This window comes from Thamnophis elegans, chromosome 11, assembly GCF_009769535.1.
Source record: "Thamnophis elegans isolate rThaEle1 chromosome 11, rThaEle1.pri, whole genome shotgun sequence".
Classification (NCBI taxonomy): Eukaryota; Metazoa; Chordata; class Lepidosauria; order Squamata; family Colubridae; genus Thamnophis; species Thamnophis elegans.
In genome coordinates this window covers 13,175,481-13,191,226 of record NC_045551.1, presented here as the reverse complement: position 1 = coordinate 13,191,226, position 15,746 = coordinate 13,175,481, and the positions used below count along the sequence as shown (strand labels likewise).

The window sequence follows — 15,746 nt, the reverse complement described above, 5'->3', positions numbered from 1 at the left end:
CCCTAACCCTTAACCTAACCCTAAACCTAACCCTAAACCTAACCCTAAACCTAACCCTAAACCTAACCCTAAACCTAACCCTAAACCTAACCCTAAACCTAACCCTAAACCTAACCCTAAACCTAACCCTTACCTTAAGTTGAATCGGCTTGCTATTTAAAGCGCCCTTCTTTCTCCGCGCTGGCTGTTGTCGCCCTGTTGATGACATCAGCGACGCGGTTTAATCGGGCGCGGCTTAGTCGAGCGCAGTTTTGATGGGTCACGGCATGCCACAGGTGGCACACAGAGCCCTCTCTGCGGGTTCACCAGCTGTCACCCCAGCCCAGTTCCACCGTGGATGAGTGCTCGCTTCCTGCCAGCCAACTGGTCTTCCGGTTTCTGCTGTGCATGCACAGGGCTCATGCAGGGGCGGGGGGCATTTGCACTGCATTTTGGGGCCTTGTACAGTGCCCTTGTGCCCCATTTTGGCTTCCAGGTTGGTGCAGAAGGACTTCCAGGTCCAAAACTGGGCATGGGGGACACGCGTGGCACCCCCGCACCCTGTTTTGGCTTCCAGGTTGGTGCAGGAGGCCTTCCAGGCCCAAAATGGGGGGGGCACCCGAGGCCCTGGTCATGTGGGGGGTCCCATGCACATTTCATTATGGGTGTGGGTACATGCTGTGATGGTTAGCCATCACTGCCATAGCTCATCTGATTGTCTTTCTGTGATGTTGAACAGTTCAAATCTGTTAACTTCAACTACATATGCTGGGGGAATCTTTTTGACATCAAATTTCTGAATCATGAGTGGTCATTTGACTCTGCAGCACCTGAACTTTACCTTGGGAGCTAACAGTTCATGGCCTGATTTAGAATTTGTACCAGGGAACATTTTCACAGTGAGGATGGAACTTTAAACAGTGCAACCAGTAAATTCTTCTTTTGCTCGCTTGTTTTTACTGTAGCTTGAGAAGCCTCTCCCCGATCCTAATTTATACAATAGATTGTTCTTCTGCCTGATTTACTGAAACTTCTAGAAGAAATAAACACCATTGACTCTGTAATAATTGCAACAGATATACCCTAGCCAAGGTAAACTGATTAGCAATACATAATCACAGTCATACTTAATCATCCGGTAACAATAATAACCCAGTACACAACAACATTCATTTGTGATGAAATTAACATGATGAAAGAGGGAAAAACTCTGTGCTTTGTACACCTACCGAATGCATAGAACTACAATAGAGCCACATAAGTGAGGCTGCCAAGCATCATAACCTCTGCCTGAAATGCATAGCAAGTCCATGAAAGTTGACTTTAGAAGAGAAAGAGGTACTTGAGATCCCACTGCTAACATCTAATGGATTATGGAAATGGGAATTTCAAAAGGACACCTATTTCTGTTTCTTTGATGAATCAATGTCTTTCAAATATGTAAATCACAGCACATTACATACATGAGTGTGCCAGGCTGAATAATTTATAGGAAGACAATATAGTAATCGTTAACATAAGATGTATAGCAACTAAACTGGGGGAAAAGTGCCCCAATAACTAATTTGCTGGACATATCATAAAAAGGCTAAATTAGGCAAAATAGAAATAGAAATTTTAAAAATTGGAATAAAGATCAGCAACATCAAATAAGAGATTTCACTTTAATGACTAGAAATGATGAATATTTAACAAATGTCTTTAAAGCCACAATAAGATAATGCAAAAGCAATCTTTTGCTAATTATTTAAAAACTCAACGACTAAGGTTATACCAAAAGGCAACGTGAATGTAGTGAAAAGAGATGAAGAAAATGATTATAGTTAAGATATTTAACTTCCTAGGCTCACACATTCACAGGCAGCCTTAAAATAAAGAAGCATCTGCTACTTGGATAAACCTAAACAACATACAGAGAGGTATCACACTGATAACAAAGGTATATATTGCCTAGGCCAATAGTCATGGTTTCCTAGTTTTAACCATATGGATATGGAAGCTGGACTATCGGAAAAGCTGAACAAAGGAAATTTGAGGTCTTTGAATTAAATGTTGAATCTTGGACTGTAAGGACAACAAATCATTGTATGTAAGATAAAGTAAAACCAGACTACTTACTGGAAGCACTAATAAAGCTTTAATATTTTAATATTTAATAAGAACACCAAAGCCATTGAAGAAAATCCTGATCCAAGGAAAAATCAAAGGCAATTAAAGAAAGAGGCCAATAGGTGCAACTATATTATCACAGAAGACATGATCATGAGTGCACATGAACTCATGAAGAGCCGAGGTGGTGCAGTGGTTGGGGTGCAGTACTGCAGGCCACTTTAGCTGACTGTGATCTGCAGTTCAGTGGTTCAAATCTCACCGGCTCAAGGTCGACTCAGCCTTCCATCCTTCCAAGGTAGGTGAAATGAGGACCCGGAATGTGGGGGCGATATGCTGACTCAATTTGCTAAAAAATTTGTAAACCGCTTAGAGAGGGCTGAAAGCCCTATGAAGTGGTATATAAGTCTAATAAATAAATAAATAAATAAATAAATAAATAAATAAATAAATAAATAAATAAATAAATAAATAAATAAACAAACTCAAAGAAACAGTTACTGACAGACAATGCTGGTAAATTATCATCAAGTCACAAGAAACAGAAATAGCTGAACAGTAACAGAAATAAGAGAAGGAGGCTCTTTAATTGTTGCTGACCCACTATCTTTGACCCTCATCATTTACAGACAAGTTGCAATATGTCAAGTACAACATTATTTCTTCATCTCATGCAAGTGAACAAATCTACAGTTGAAGGTTCAGTTGACATACTAAACCGTACCAGCTCCTACAGATCATAAACTATCCTAGAAAATTAATAGAAAAACGAGCGATAAACCTAGCACTACACAGTGTGAGCTTTACATTGCTATTTTAGGACAGTATTTAAGACAGTTGATTCAGTATTACCCAATCAACTATCAATATAATCTGCAGTTAGATAAATAATTAGAAACAGGAACAGTCAAATCATTTTGAGACAGTGCTCATCTGACAGTAAAACCCCACAAAGTATAAACAGGCTGTTTTTCTAAGTAGACACATATTGTATAGATTGAAAACCTACAATTCTAAGCAATCAATTGGCCTTATTTCCAAGTAAACATATATCCACCATGTAATTAGGATATTGAGTGTGACTGCCAGAACCTTCTTTCTCTGTTGAGAATAAGTACTGTGAATGCACACATGGGTTGTGTTAGTCATGCAGAAGCTGTTAAAATGTTTCAGAGATAAATCTCGGGGATTATATATGGTCATTCAGTTATGAATATTCCTCAAAGGTCTCTGAAATGGCAGAACTTTAGAGCCTCCGCTAATCCTTTACAGATCAGACAAGTGTGGAACTGTGAAGGGCATGATGGCATATGATTTAAGATCCACACTGCAGCATAAACATTATTAGTTATGCTGTAGCCTGCTGGATTATTATAACAGCTTGATCTTGTGCATGTTGATGAGAGGGGGAAGGAAATTTGAAGGTTCACAGGATTGAAGCCATCTCAGTCAGGCTTACTTCTGAGTATGTGTATTTCAGAATCAGGCTAAACACGCAAGTATTTATAGTTTTGCATTGCTATCTAGAAGTCGTAATTGTATGGACCATATTTAACTAGCTATCTTGCAACTCATTACGTGTGTCTTCTTCAAAGTAAGTCCACCTATGCTCTGAGATGATTGCTTCCAGTAAATTTTTAAAGAGCTGCACCTTTAGAAATAAATTACCTCTACTTTGATGACCTCTTCATAGATCCTGACCTTGTAGCAATGAAGGAGCTTCCACATCCTAATGACATTATGAGCTGTATCACTGGGACTGTATATTTTCAAAAGAATTCACAACTAGTTACAGACGGAAGATCAGACTGAACACAGTCCACTAGAAGTGTCAATCAATTTCAGAAGTCTATCAAGAAATCCAAATTCTTTCACAATCAGAACAATGACAACATGATATGAAAAATAAATCACAATCACCACCATCCCAGATTAAAAGATAATTAACAAGCTTTTGGGGAAGAGTAGAGGCAAATAGAAGTAGCACCAAGGTTTATGATGTGGCTGGATTAAAACACAAAATCCAGCTGATTATAATGCCCAGAGGCAAAGAGAAATTAGCAGCAGCAAAAACATTGCCATAAATATCAGAAGAGAATAAAACCTTCTCTTGCAGACAAGAAAAGTCATAGAAGTGGAATAGCATAATTTTTTAGCAAAAGTGTATCAAAACCTAAAATTATGATAAAACAATTTCAATTTGAATCCAAGTCAAGTCACTCAGTCATACAGTGGGGTGTCCCAAGTCTATATTCCAACCAGAAATGCAGAAAAAGCAGAAGTTGAATATTCAGAAGTTGAATGTGGTAAATTGCAGCACCTAAAGACATCATACTAATTATATGAGAACGAAATGCTAAAGTTGGAAATAAGTTAGCATCTGGAATACAGTAGTGGGAAAGTTTACCCCATATGTACAAAACAAAGCAGAAGTCAGAGAAATATTCTTCAGGAAACCTATTAGCAACAGCAATAGCAATAGCAGTTAGATTTATATACCGCTTCATAGGGCTTTCAGCCCTCTCTAAGCGGTTTACAGAGTCAGCATATTGCCCCTAACAACAATCCAGGTCCTCATTTTACCCACCTCGGCTGAGTCAACCCTGAGCCAGTGAGATTTGAACAGCCGAACTACAGAACTGCAGTCAGCTGAAGTAGCCTGCAGTGCTGCATTTAACCACTGCGCCACCTCGGCTCTCTGTGTATATGTATTCTGTGTATGTATGTAAGGGGGGGGGGGGGGGAAGGAAGGACTGATGACCTCCACTTATGGCAGAATTCCATCTGATATTCAAAACAAATGTGTTATCTGCATCTATTTTATAATTAGTGAGCTCAAAAATTACACTAAACCTGAGTTAAAATAATGCAGCATCTCTGAATGTTCTGTCCTTGATGCCAACAAACTATGCCTCGCCCTATTTGAATGCATAATAGTAGCAATAGCACTTAGACTTATATACTGCTTCGCAGTGCTTTACAGCTCTCTCTAAGCGGTTTAACCAGTCAGCATATTGCCCCAACAATCTGGGTCCTCATTTTACCAATCTTAGAAGCTTGGAAGGCTGAGTCAACCTTGAGACAGTGAGATTTGATCTGCCCAACTGCTGGCAGCTGGCAAGCAGCAGAAGTAGCCTGCAGTACTGCACTCTAACCACTGCGCCACCGCAGCTCAGTATTGATGGAAGCTGGTGAAGTTCAGCCCAAATGGCATTTTGCAGCATAACATTACAAGGTTTCCAGCTGCGGTCCAGTAGTGCACCTGTCATAGCCGCTATTTTTTTCTTTATTGCACCTCAGTGTTTGGTGCTTTGTATAGCAGATCTCGATGGGACTTTTCCCACCTAACCATTTTACACATCTAAAGCAGACGTAAAGTGAGATTTGGACATTAAGTGTGAAACCTACTGGGTCAGGCTGGACAGCCTCTTAGAGCCCCTCTACTTCTATATTAAAGCCACATAGACAAGAGTTGGAGCTTGCAAAAGAAACAGGAAGCCAGTGCCTAACCACAAGATGTCCCTATGTCAAAAGCCTATGTCAAAAGTCCCAGGTTCAATTAAAGTTCCTTAATGAACTCATAAAAGGAGAAGTAAGACCCCTCGCCTTATAAGGCTTTCTCCTCAAGGTAACCACTAAGAAATGTGTTAAGTATTTCCGTGTTGCAATGCTTTTGAGAATGTATAAGAACTCGAGCTTTGATCATGAAGGTTGTTCAGAACTTGCAATGCTAAGCCATGGACTAGCTTTCTGAACCTGGCTGCCAAATAAACTTTTCCTGTATCCTGAGAAGTCTAAAAGCCTGTCATTTTCTGCAACACATCAGCTTCCCAAAGGGTTTCTGCATTTAAAATCCTTCTCCGATCCAGTAGAAGCAGCCACTTCCCCTGGGACGCTTCTTCTTCCAGAACAAGGATTTACATTCATGGGACACACTGAGCCCCCAACTCCTAGTTGCATTGGTAGCAATGGAAGTAAAGGTGTTGAAAGAAATGTCCTTCTGGGTTCAGCTCCAAGTGGGGAAAAAGACACTGGAGACATGGAGGCTGCTTGGAAAGATGGTTTATTGTTGGACAGGGCCACATGGCTTGAGCCCTGAACAGAAAAGATGATCACATGCTTCAATGTTGGTGGAGAAGAAGAGAAGGGCTGAGGGAGGGGCTTGCTAGGCTTTTTATACCCTGTTCAGTCCCACCTCTCTGTTTCCTGTTCCTGTGTAAGAAATGTATTCTGATTGGTTGTCAGACTCCCATGGTGCCATGCAGGGGGCTACTCTCTAGGCTGTGATGAGTTCTCAGTTGCCTTGTGGTCAGTTGAGTAATATCCCTTCCCCCTACAGCTGCAGTGAGGAGAAGTCTTTATTATGTAAAGTGGGCTAGCCCGGCCATCTTAATGGCCCATTAGCTGGGGATGGGCAGAAAGCTATAGGCAACTATTTTGTCTTTTAAAACATGTTTCTTTTCACATCGAGAGAAATATTCTGCCTTTTCAATATTTCCTAGGATATTTCGTTTTTCTGGGAGAGGGCTGGATGATTAACTTCCCACAAAGGAAAGCAGGTGTGGCCACTTCAGTGTATTCTGTGAATGGAGCAAAAATTGGGTCGCGTGTTTGCAAGCTCACGTTCTTAAGGAGACCCACAAACTTAGCACCACCAACCAGCGTTTAGAAGCGACAGGATTGCGCCTCCACGCAATGAAGATACCGCGGCGCGCGGCAGACGGGAGCTCCCCGTTGCCCGCCTCCAGCGCTCCCGTCCGGCGACTCAGCAGCCTGACCGAAACCGCTGCCTCGGAGATGAGCAGCGGAATATACGGCGCCCCAAGGCGAGGCCGCTGCCTTTGGTTTCCATGGCTGCCCGTGTGTATTAGACGCCCAGCAAACCGCGCGAGGCCTCAAGGAAGGCCGGGTTTTCCCCAAGACGCGGGGCGGGTTTTGGGAGACGTGGCAGCGGAAGGCGGAGTGGGCTAGGAGGAGGAGGAGGAGGCACCATGGCAGGGGGCTGGGCCGGGTTCTCGGAGCAGGAGCTTCGGCAGCTTCAGGGGCATCGCAAAGGTAACCCCCCCCCTCCCCCCCAAATGTTAGCGGCGGCGCGGGTGGAAGCGAGGAGCGGCGTGGGCTGCTGGGATTGGCCGAGAACCAGACCGGCTGCGATCCCAGGATTCCGAAGCAGCTCATGGGTTCCTCTCCTCTGACGTCATCTGCCCGGGGTGGGAGTGCGGGGGCACGTGCGAGGCGCATAGGCTCCAGTGGTCTCTATCACATTGTTTCTCAACTTTAGCAACTTGAAGATGTCTGGACTTCAACTCCCAGAATTCCCCAGCCAGTGAATGCTGGCTGAGGAATTCTGGGAGTTGAAGTCCGGACATCTTCAAGTTGCCAAGGTTGAGAAACACTGGTCTATCAGAATGGGAATAAGACACACACACCCCCCTCTTAATTTCAGAAGAGCTTTCTCTTAAGAAAATGCATGGGGGGGGGGATATGTACAGAAAGCAAGGACGAACTAGGAGATCTCTGGATTTATCTGCAGCGGGGGAGGTAGCTTTTTTTTTGCAAAAGTTCGGATTAAGAAAAGGCTTTTGCCCCCCCCCCCCTCCAATCCTTAATCAGTGTAAAAATAGATCATTGAAAGATTCAGCCCAAAACGAGATCAGTTTGGTTAAGTTGTTGCACTAGAATAGTGTTTCTCAACCTTGGCAACTTGAAGATGTCTGGACTTCAACTCCCAGAATTCCCCAGCCAGCGAATGCGAATGCTGGCTGGGGAATTCTGGGAGTTGAAGTCCAGACATCTTCAAGTTGCCAAGGTTGAGAAACACTGCACTAGAAACTAAGAGGCCATAAATGCTAGTCCTCCTTTAGGCACAGGAGCCAGTTCCTTTGGGCCGATTGTACTCTCAGCCCAGCTCACATTATAAATTGTGGAGAAAATAGAGCGTGCACCGTTTATGTTGCTTTGACTTACTCAGAATAAAAGTGGGATATAAACCTAATGCCCTAAAGAAATGCCATAATATAGGGAGAACTATTCTCTTGCATAGTTTGTAAAGCTTTATGCAAGGAAGCAGGTACCTTAGAATATTAATTTTCCCCTGCAAGATCCTCAAAATTCTCAGAGGGGGGGGGATTTATGGATGAGAATGAATTTCAAAGAAAGTGCCTTGGCAGAGTAGAACTGGACTCCATAGCAACTATTTACCCAAGGCCTAAATAATCTCTCAGACCAAACCCAATTTAAGAAACCAGAGTTTTAACAGTCTCTGGGATCTTGCAGGCATTTCCATCATCTGCCAATCTTAATCTCAGTTGAAGCAACAATTTTCCTTGAAAAAAACAAAGGTTATAATGATGCTTTTTTCCCCAAAGGAAAGTGATAAGATAGAGAACTTGTTAGCCTCTGCATGGGTTTTGACTCCAACTTACGTCAGCCGGTATTCGTGTGGCTAATGTTTAGGGGCAAATTCTGGTATTGTTATTTGGGGAGTGAAAATGCAAAAGAGCAATCCCTGATTCATGTTCTTTATTGACATTAATTTAAAAATCAAAACTGTTGCCATGATGCTGTTCAAAAACCACTTGATTCCAAAATTAGTGCTGGTCTGTAAATCTCAACTCTTTTGAATAAAAACGGGAAAGTTCTGCTATTTGTGTAGAAATACCCTCTTCTCATAGATATCTGAAAGTCTGGCAAGAACTGATGGGCTTAAAGAAAGTTTACCATGTATTGCAAATTAGGTCTATGTATTACTTGTTAGCAGGAGCTGCAGAAATGCATTTCTTAATAATTTGTGACAATAGTTTGTTTATACATTTTAAATATCAGTTAATGCCACGGCAACTTAAAATTGGATTTGGATTGGATTTGGATTTATTACATTTATATGCCGCCCTTTTCCCCGAAGGGGACTCAGGGCGGCTCACAATTCAGTCAGGGAAGGGGGTACAGACAGGGGATAAAAAGACGAACATAACAGTACACAATTTAAAACACACAACAACCGTACCATTCGAGGAGGGGGGCAAAAGCTCTTTAGCCCCAGGCCTGTCGGAACAGCCAGGTTTTAAGGGCTTTGCGGAAGGCCTGGAGGGTGGTGAGGGTTCGAATCTCCATGGGGAGTTCGTTCCAGAGGGTCGGAGCAGCCACAGAGAAGGCTCTCCTCCGGGTAGTCTCCAGTCGGCATTGGCCGGCGGATGGAATTCGGAGGAGGCCTAATCTGTGGGATCTGATCGGTCTATTGGAGGTAATAATTTAAATAAGTTTTTATGAGGGCTAAACTCAGGACATAAGATCTCATATGTTTTCTATTATTTGTTCCCTTGGCAGAAGTGGTTTTTTTTCCAGCTGTGTAAAACTAACATCTACCTATTTGTGCTATCTGGATCCACCAGGACCTCTATCCAAACAACAGAATCAAAGACCTTCAGTAAACAAAAGCCGCCAACGTTTGCAGCAGAAAAAGGTGCCTCAGAAGATAGAAGAAACACTGGAATTGCCAGATGGAGCAGCATTGTCACCTCTGGAGAAGGCTGAGCAACAGGAGTCCAAAAATCAACAGGTGGAAGTTGGACTTGAACAGTCTTGTAATAGTGACCCAACTGCAGCAACAAGTCCACAGCCTGTGAAAAAGAAAATGGAATTGTTAGTAAGTCTGTGATAACATTGCAGGAATTTTACCATCCCTGATAAGTTAGTTGGTGATTTGTATAATAAATTGACATGCACATATTTTTCAGTGGTTTTAGGGTATTAGGTAAAAAGAACTTTCTAAACTTTCTCTTTTTGTTTTGGAATGTTTTGCCTACAGTATAAAACCTGGTCAATTGTATGTTTTCTGTAATGTCAGGCCACTTGCCTCTGTAGAATCATCATTAACTAGTCCAGACTTTGTCAACTAGGAATAATTATTCTGTGATTGCTGTAAATGACCCTTTTTGAAGTTTTAGTTTGACCTTCTAAGACCCCTCTTCATCTGCAGAGTCGGCATATTGATAGAAGTCCAAGGAAATCATGTTCAAAAATATGAGGCTATGTGCTACTTCCGCTTAAGATTACTCTGAGGGCCCTAATATGTGTAGTTTATAGATTTTCTGCCTTTTGGATCTTGTAACACTTCGCCTTTCTCTCATCCATACATACTATTTGATCATGTAGCCTTCTTGAGGAATTCAAGAATCCTTAGGGAGGATCATTGAGATCTGAAGTAAGTCTAAGAGACCTGACTTTGAATCCAGGCTTAGCATAGGAAATGTTTCTTGGGATTTTTCAAATGTTGAAAAAAATATTAGATACATAGTCATTTATTTATTACAAAGACTAATTTAAGAAATTGTATTTTGCCCAGAGTTTCTAGTGAGATGGGTGGCCAAATAAATTTGCTAAATAAGAGACAAAAAGGAATATAATTTAGTATTGATTCTTTTATTTTGTTATTGCTCAGGCAGGAGAAGTCTCGGTGGGAAATCCTTCAACAAGAGCAGAAACTGATGGAAGAAAAAAATAAACGCAAGAAGGCTTTCCTTGCTAAAGCAATTGCTGAAAGGTGTGGAATCTTATAGCTGGAAAAACAGTGCATATTTTATATTATATATTAGTTAATCAAATCCACTTCATTCTATTTTGCAGCCCTCCTTTAAATATGATAGAAATTGAAAGTCTTGTCAAGGTTTTATTTGAATAGTTAGCTGCCTGAGTATTTAGCTGCATTCAAGTAGGATGTAAATCAGACAAAGACATTTGAAGATATAATCCCATTAGTTTCATAAGGGGCCATCAAACTGTTTTTGTTTATGTATCTTGAGACTTTTTACCATGAGTCCTACCCAGCATAGGCAAATGATGGCATGAGTTCTAATTCAAAACATCTAAAATGCAGCAGGTTTCCTTTCTCAAAGTTACCCTTAGAAAATCCAGGTTGAAAATTGCTAGCTGCTCTTCTTGCAAATAAATATGTGGCCTTGAGTACATTTAAAAAAAATTTCTCTTGAGAATAATATGCATTTTTTTCAGGAGAATGATGCCGCATAAATGGAAACTGTTGGGAATTTATAATGCTGTTCAGTGAGTCCTGGAATTGTGGTGTCAAGCTTGATAAAGGCATATTTTAAATTGATTTGTTAGAAGCAAGCATATGATTTGGCAGGGAACATGAAATTTGTTAAACTGATGTCTATTTTAAGCACAATTTCTATTTTTTTATAATGTTTTCCTATAACTCAGGCGTTTATTAGAAAAAAAAAAGAGGGTTTCTTGGGAATCTCTCTTCCCTCTCTGGAAAATAGAATCTGCTTTTGCAATTTACTTACAAAAGAACAAACAAAAATTTTGACTGGCTTTATCAGGCAACCGTATCTTCTGTTGAAAAACAGTTGTTTATAAGTACAGGTCAAATGCATTTTACCTGTTCCTTCCACAGATCTAAAAGAACTCAGGCTGAAACAGTTAAATTAAAGCGGATTCAAAAGCAGCTCCAAGCTTTAGATGACATGGTATCTGCTGATATTGGGATCCTGAGAAATAGGATTGACCAGGCAAGCTTGGAATATTCAAGTGCTCGGTAAGGACTAAAAATTGAGGAATAATGTCAACTTATTAGTATTTTTCTACCTAAGAATGGTATTGTTTGATTTACTACCTTAAATTAACACTGTTTTCTTACAAAAAAAATATTATTTCATCAGCATCTGCTTTCATTATCTTCTGTTGCAATGCTCATTAGCTCTGCCCTGTTTTTACATTTTACTAGTATACCCTGTGGGCACAAGCAGTTTGAAAAAATGACATAATTCATCACTGTCCAACGAAAAGCTAAACAAAATTGAAGAAAGCAGCTGTGTTGGTCACAGGTCTAATTTGTTTGCATTATGGTTGAAATTGGGACTTTTTTAGTTATTCAATAGATGATGAAATATTTCACTTACTCTCCGTGATAATTGTAGTACTAAAATATGACTACTTTCAATTATCTTTAGGTTTTTATGTCTTAATTAGTAATATGTTAACTGCCAATTTTAAAAAATCGCCTTCCAATAAGAGATACAGCAAGCAAGCAAATAAGAAATGGAGTATGTCAATTGCAGCTACATCAATACGCAATTCTGCCCTTGCTAACACTTTCTACATCTCAGTAGCCATTCAGTTTTTTTTTTAACTGAGTGTGGCTGAAAGGACGTCAGACTTAAAAAGTGCAAGTCTTTTACTGAAGCTCGATGGAAATCCCATTATTTCATCCCTGCTACTATTGGCTTTTCTTCTGTTAGGTTTGCTATCGATGTAAGCCTTTTTACAACCTTATTAGAATGAACTCTGCTAAAACACTATAAAATTAAGCATAAATAAATTATTATTTTTCAGGAAGCGTTATGATAAAGCAGAATCGGAATATGTGACTGCAAAACTGGATCTCCAAAAGAAAACAGACGTTAAAGAACAACTTGCAGAGCACTTGAGCACAATCATACAACAAAATGAACTCCGAAAGGCAAAGAAATTGGAGGAGTTGATGAAAGAGCTGGAAGTAGAAGCTGATGAAGAGAACTTGGAACTGGAGATTGAAGTAGAGCAAATGTTGCAACAGCAGGAGACAGAAGCTAGAAAGCAAGAGATCGAGACACAAAAGCTTGCTCAGATTGATGTGCAGGACACAGTTTCTCAGACTTTGAGTGAAGGACATGAAAATGAAAACCTTAGAAACATTAATGGAGCAATTTAGAAGTTCCCATATGGATGACCAAAGTCACACAGCAAACTCTGTTTACGAAATAAATTATGATTCATCCAGAATATGTCTGATAACATTATTTTTGATATTTGAATAATAAGAAGGACTGGCATATAATGACAAGCAGCCTCTGAATTTGTGCAGATTTTTAGTGTCTATTATTATCAGAGTACATCTCTGTGTGTGTGTGCGCGCGCGGGGATGTGTATACGGATTGTATTATATATACAAATGATCTCTTCAATGTCTACCTTACTTTTCACTGAGAAATCGGCATGTGATCCCTTATGAAGGGGAAAGAGTAATTTATCTACATAATATTTAAAGTTCAAAACACCATGCCAGTAGAGTAAGGAGTTGTATATTTCTTATCGTGGCACGACAAAACCGCACTCCACTAAAGCGCGCCCGATTAAACCGCGTCGCTGACGTCATCAGCAGGGCGACAACAGCGACCGCGGAGAAAAAAGGGCGCTTTAAATAGCGCTTTGAAAGCAAGCCGATTCAAGTTAAGGTAAGGGTTAGGGTTAGGGTTAGGGTTAGGTTAAGGGTTAGGGTTAGGTTAAGGGTTAGGGTTAGGGTTAGGTTTAGGGGGGTTAGGTTTAGGGTTAGGGGTTAATTTTAGCTTTAGCGTTCACAGCGTGCTTTTTTCGTCGCGCTGTGATGACATCAGCTACGCGGTTTCGTTGAGCGCGCTTTAGTCGAATGCGGTTTTGTGGTGGAACCATTTCTTATATGAAATCCTCACTAAATCTTACATTATTGACTTAGACGTACTCCTCTATTAAGTAGTTCATTTTTCAGTGCTCATAAATGAATATAAAAGGTCACAACTGAGCAAATCAGGAGAAAATCTGATTCCTCCAACTGCCAAATATTTTCTACCCTTGTTAGTGATTCTGTAAAAAAAAAAAAGTTGGGCCGTTAATAAATTAAATATGTTTCTGGACTAAACCTAATTACTGGGCAATAAACAGGAAATACCTTCCAATATTTTAAATATATTAATTGAAGTATAAATAAATATTCAGTAAATAAGAAACAAAACACTTTTAAATTCATATTTGGATTCTCAAGATTCTCTGGTGATTTCATTATTTCACCTTTTTATTTTATTCATCTTTGCATGTTTCTCTACCATTCATGTATTGTTGGAAGTGTTAATCCTTTGTTTTTACTTGCATAATCAGCACATGCCAAATTTCAATAAAAATGTTCCTATTTTTAAAAATTGGGTTAGTTTTTCTTGTATTGCCATGTTATGCAATTATTGGACTTCAGAGTTAAATCAAAGACTTTTATCACATGCGCTAAAATAAAATGATTTTGTAGAAAATTGTTAAATGTTCTTGTTTTTAAAAATGAAAATGTTGTGATTTAAGAATTGTAAAGCCAAATATAGTATAGCATTTTTTAGTATTATCTGTAGCTTCTTTATGCCTAGCCATAGCCTAGCCCTAAAACAAATTAATTCATGTTAAGAGCCATTTCAGTTGTTACCTGTTTATTTCCAAAGTGAAAAAGTCACAACATATCATGGTCTACCGACTAACTTGGTATTAGATGGGTATTTGATAGATCAAGCTTACTTATGCTACAGTGTCATCAGAGAAACTAAAAGAAGGCAAACTGTTTGGCGTGAAGGCAGATAATGTTTTTGAAGACGAGAAAGATTATTTGAAAGCACATCACTTTTGACAAACTTGTTTCTTTTATTTGTATTGTAGTAAACTATGAAAAGTAGTTGAATGTTCTTATGGCCCAGAAAAAAGTGGCAGTGCCAAAAAGGAGTCACTCTGTGGTCGTACTAGGACCAAAGAATCTGTCATAAATATTAAATGTTCAGTGTGTTTTCCTCCTAAATGTCTGGTACCCACACTGATATTTAAGATACAAAACTGCAGGATCCAGGGATCAATATAAATTAGCAGCTCTTCACCTACCTCAGAATGTGAGTAATGTTCCTTAATATTCAGCAAAACAAGAAAAGAAAAGATTACAGGTTTTAACAGCAGTTATAGTACTTTGTATTATAGATAAATGAATAAAACCTAGGCCGTCAAAATCTTTCCAGATCAAATAAACACACTCTTGTCTCTGCATTCAGTTATTTAATGAAGACATAAGTATTATGTGCACTAAGTAAATCCAGTGTTGACAGAGATGGGGCACAAAAAAGATTTTGAAACAGGTGGCATGCTCATATAGCCCCTCGCCTTTTAATAGGTGTGGAACAAAAAGCAGAATACACAAATCAATTAAAAGAACATTCATACATATACTTTTATCAACACATCTGGGCTCCATTAACATCCTGGCCTTGGGAAAATGCCAGATCTTGAAGGCATTCTTGATGGCCAACAAGGTTGAGCTATTCCATAAGGCAGTGGCCAAGAAAGAGAAGGCAGGCTTCCTGAAGTAACATTGTCCACTTTAACAGATGTAGTGGAACAGATAAAAACATCAAGGATGGGAGCCCCACAAGTAAACTGTCCCCACAACGTAAGGCTTTAAAGATGACAATCAGCATTTAGAATTGCACCTGAAGCCTACTAGGAGCAAGTTCAACTTACATAGCAGTGGTGATACCTAGACATGGGTAAGACAAAGGGAAAGCACACCACATCATACAGTTGCTTTAAAACAAAACATAGAACGATGTGGATATTTTGCTATATAGCTGGATTCTTCCCAACTATGCCCTTTCCTGGATTGTGAGGTTCTGTGCTCAGTCATTGATGACTCATCATTCAGTTGGATTTCTGCAATGCACTCTAGATTGGTGCTATCCTTGAAGAATATTTGGAAACTACAGATGGTACAGAATGCAGTGGCGCTGGTGCAGACAATTCCGGAAGCTTCTGTGTTACATATAACACTGCTCTTATGCAAACTGCATTGCTTCAGATTTGCTTCTGGGTCCAATTCAACACTTTAA

At 39.9% G+C, this 15,746-nt stretch overlaps 1 protein-coding gene across 3 annotated transcripts; it reads left to right on the top strand.

Annotated features, from left to right (window-relative positions):
• The first annotated feature begins 6,604 nt into the window (after positions 1-6,604).
• Positions 6,605-12,870, top strand: GORAB (golgin, RAB6 interacting). 3 transcript variants are annotated; one of them, XM_032227057.1, is made up of 5 exons: positions 6,605-6,948; positions 9,480-9,729; positions 10,529-10,630; positions 11,504-11,644; positions 12,442-12,870. In XM_032227057.1, the coding sequence occupies exons 1-5, from the start codon at positions 6,939-6,941 to the stop codon at positions 12,797-12,799; spliced, it is 861 nt and encodes a 286-aa protein (XP_032082948.1). In that variant the 5' UTR covers positions 6,605-6,938; the 3' UTR covers positions 12,800-12,870. The 3 variants fall into 3 exon arrangements, with proteins under 3 accessions (XP_032082948.1, XP_032082947.1, XP_032082946.1); XM_032227056.1 differs by lacking the exon at positions 6,605-6,948 and adding an exon at positions 6,995-7,143; XM_032227055.1 differs by lacking the exon at positions 6,605-6,948 and having other exon boundaries at positions 9,266-9,729.
• Positions 12,871-15,746: the final 2,876 nt, after the last annotated feature.

Excerpts from the sequence above, each read along its gene's own strand:
- GORAB (XM_032227055.1), top strand. The coding sequence starts at position 9,386 with ATGTTTTCTATTATTTGTTCCCTTGGCAGAAGTGGTTTTTTTTCCAGC. Across the intron at positions 10,631-11,503 it reads GCTAAAGCAATTGCTGAAAG|ATCTAAAAGAACTCAGGCTG; the intron begins GTGTGGAATCTT and ends TTCCTTCCACAG. Across the intron at positions 11,645-12,441 it reads TTGGAATATTCAAGTGCTCG|GAAGCGTTATGATAAAGCAG; the intron begins GTAAGGACTAAA and ends ATTATTTTTCAG.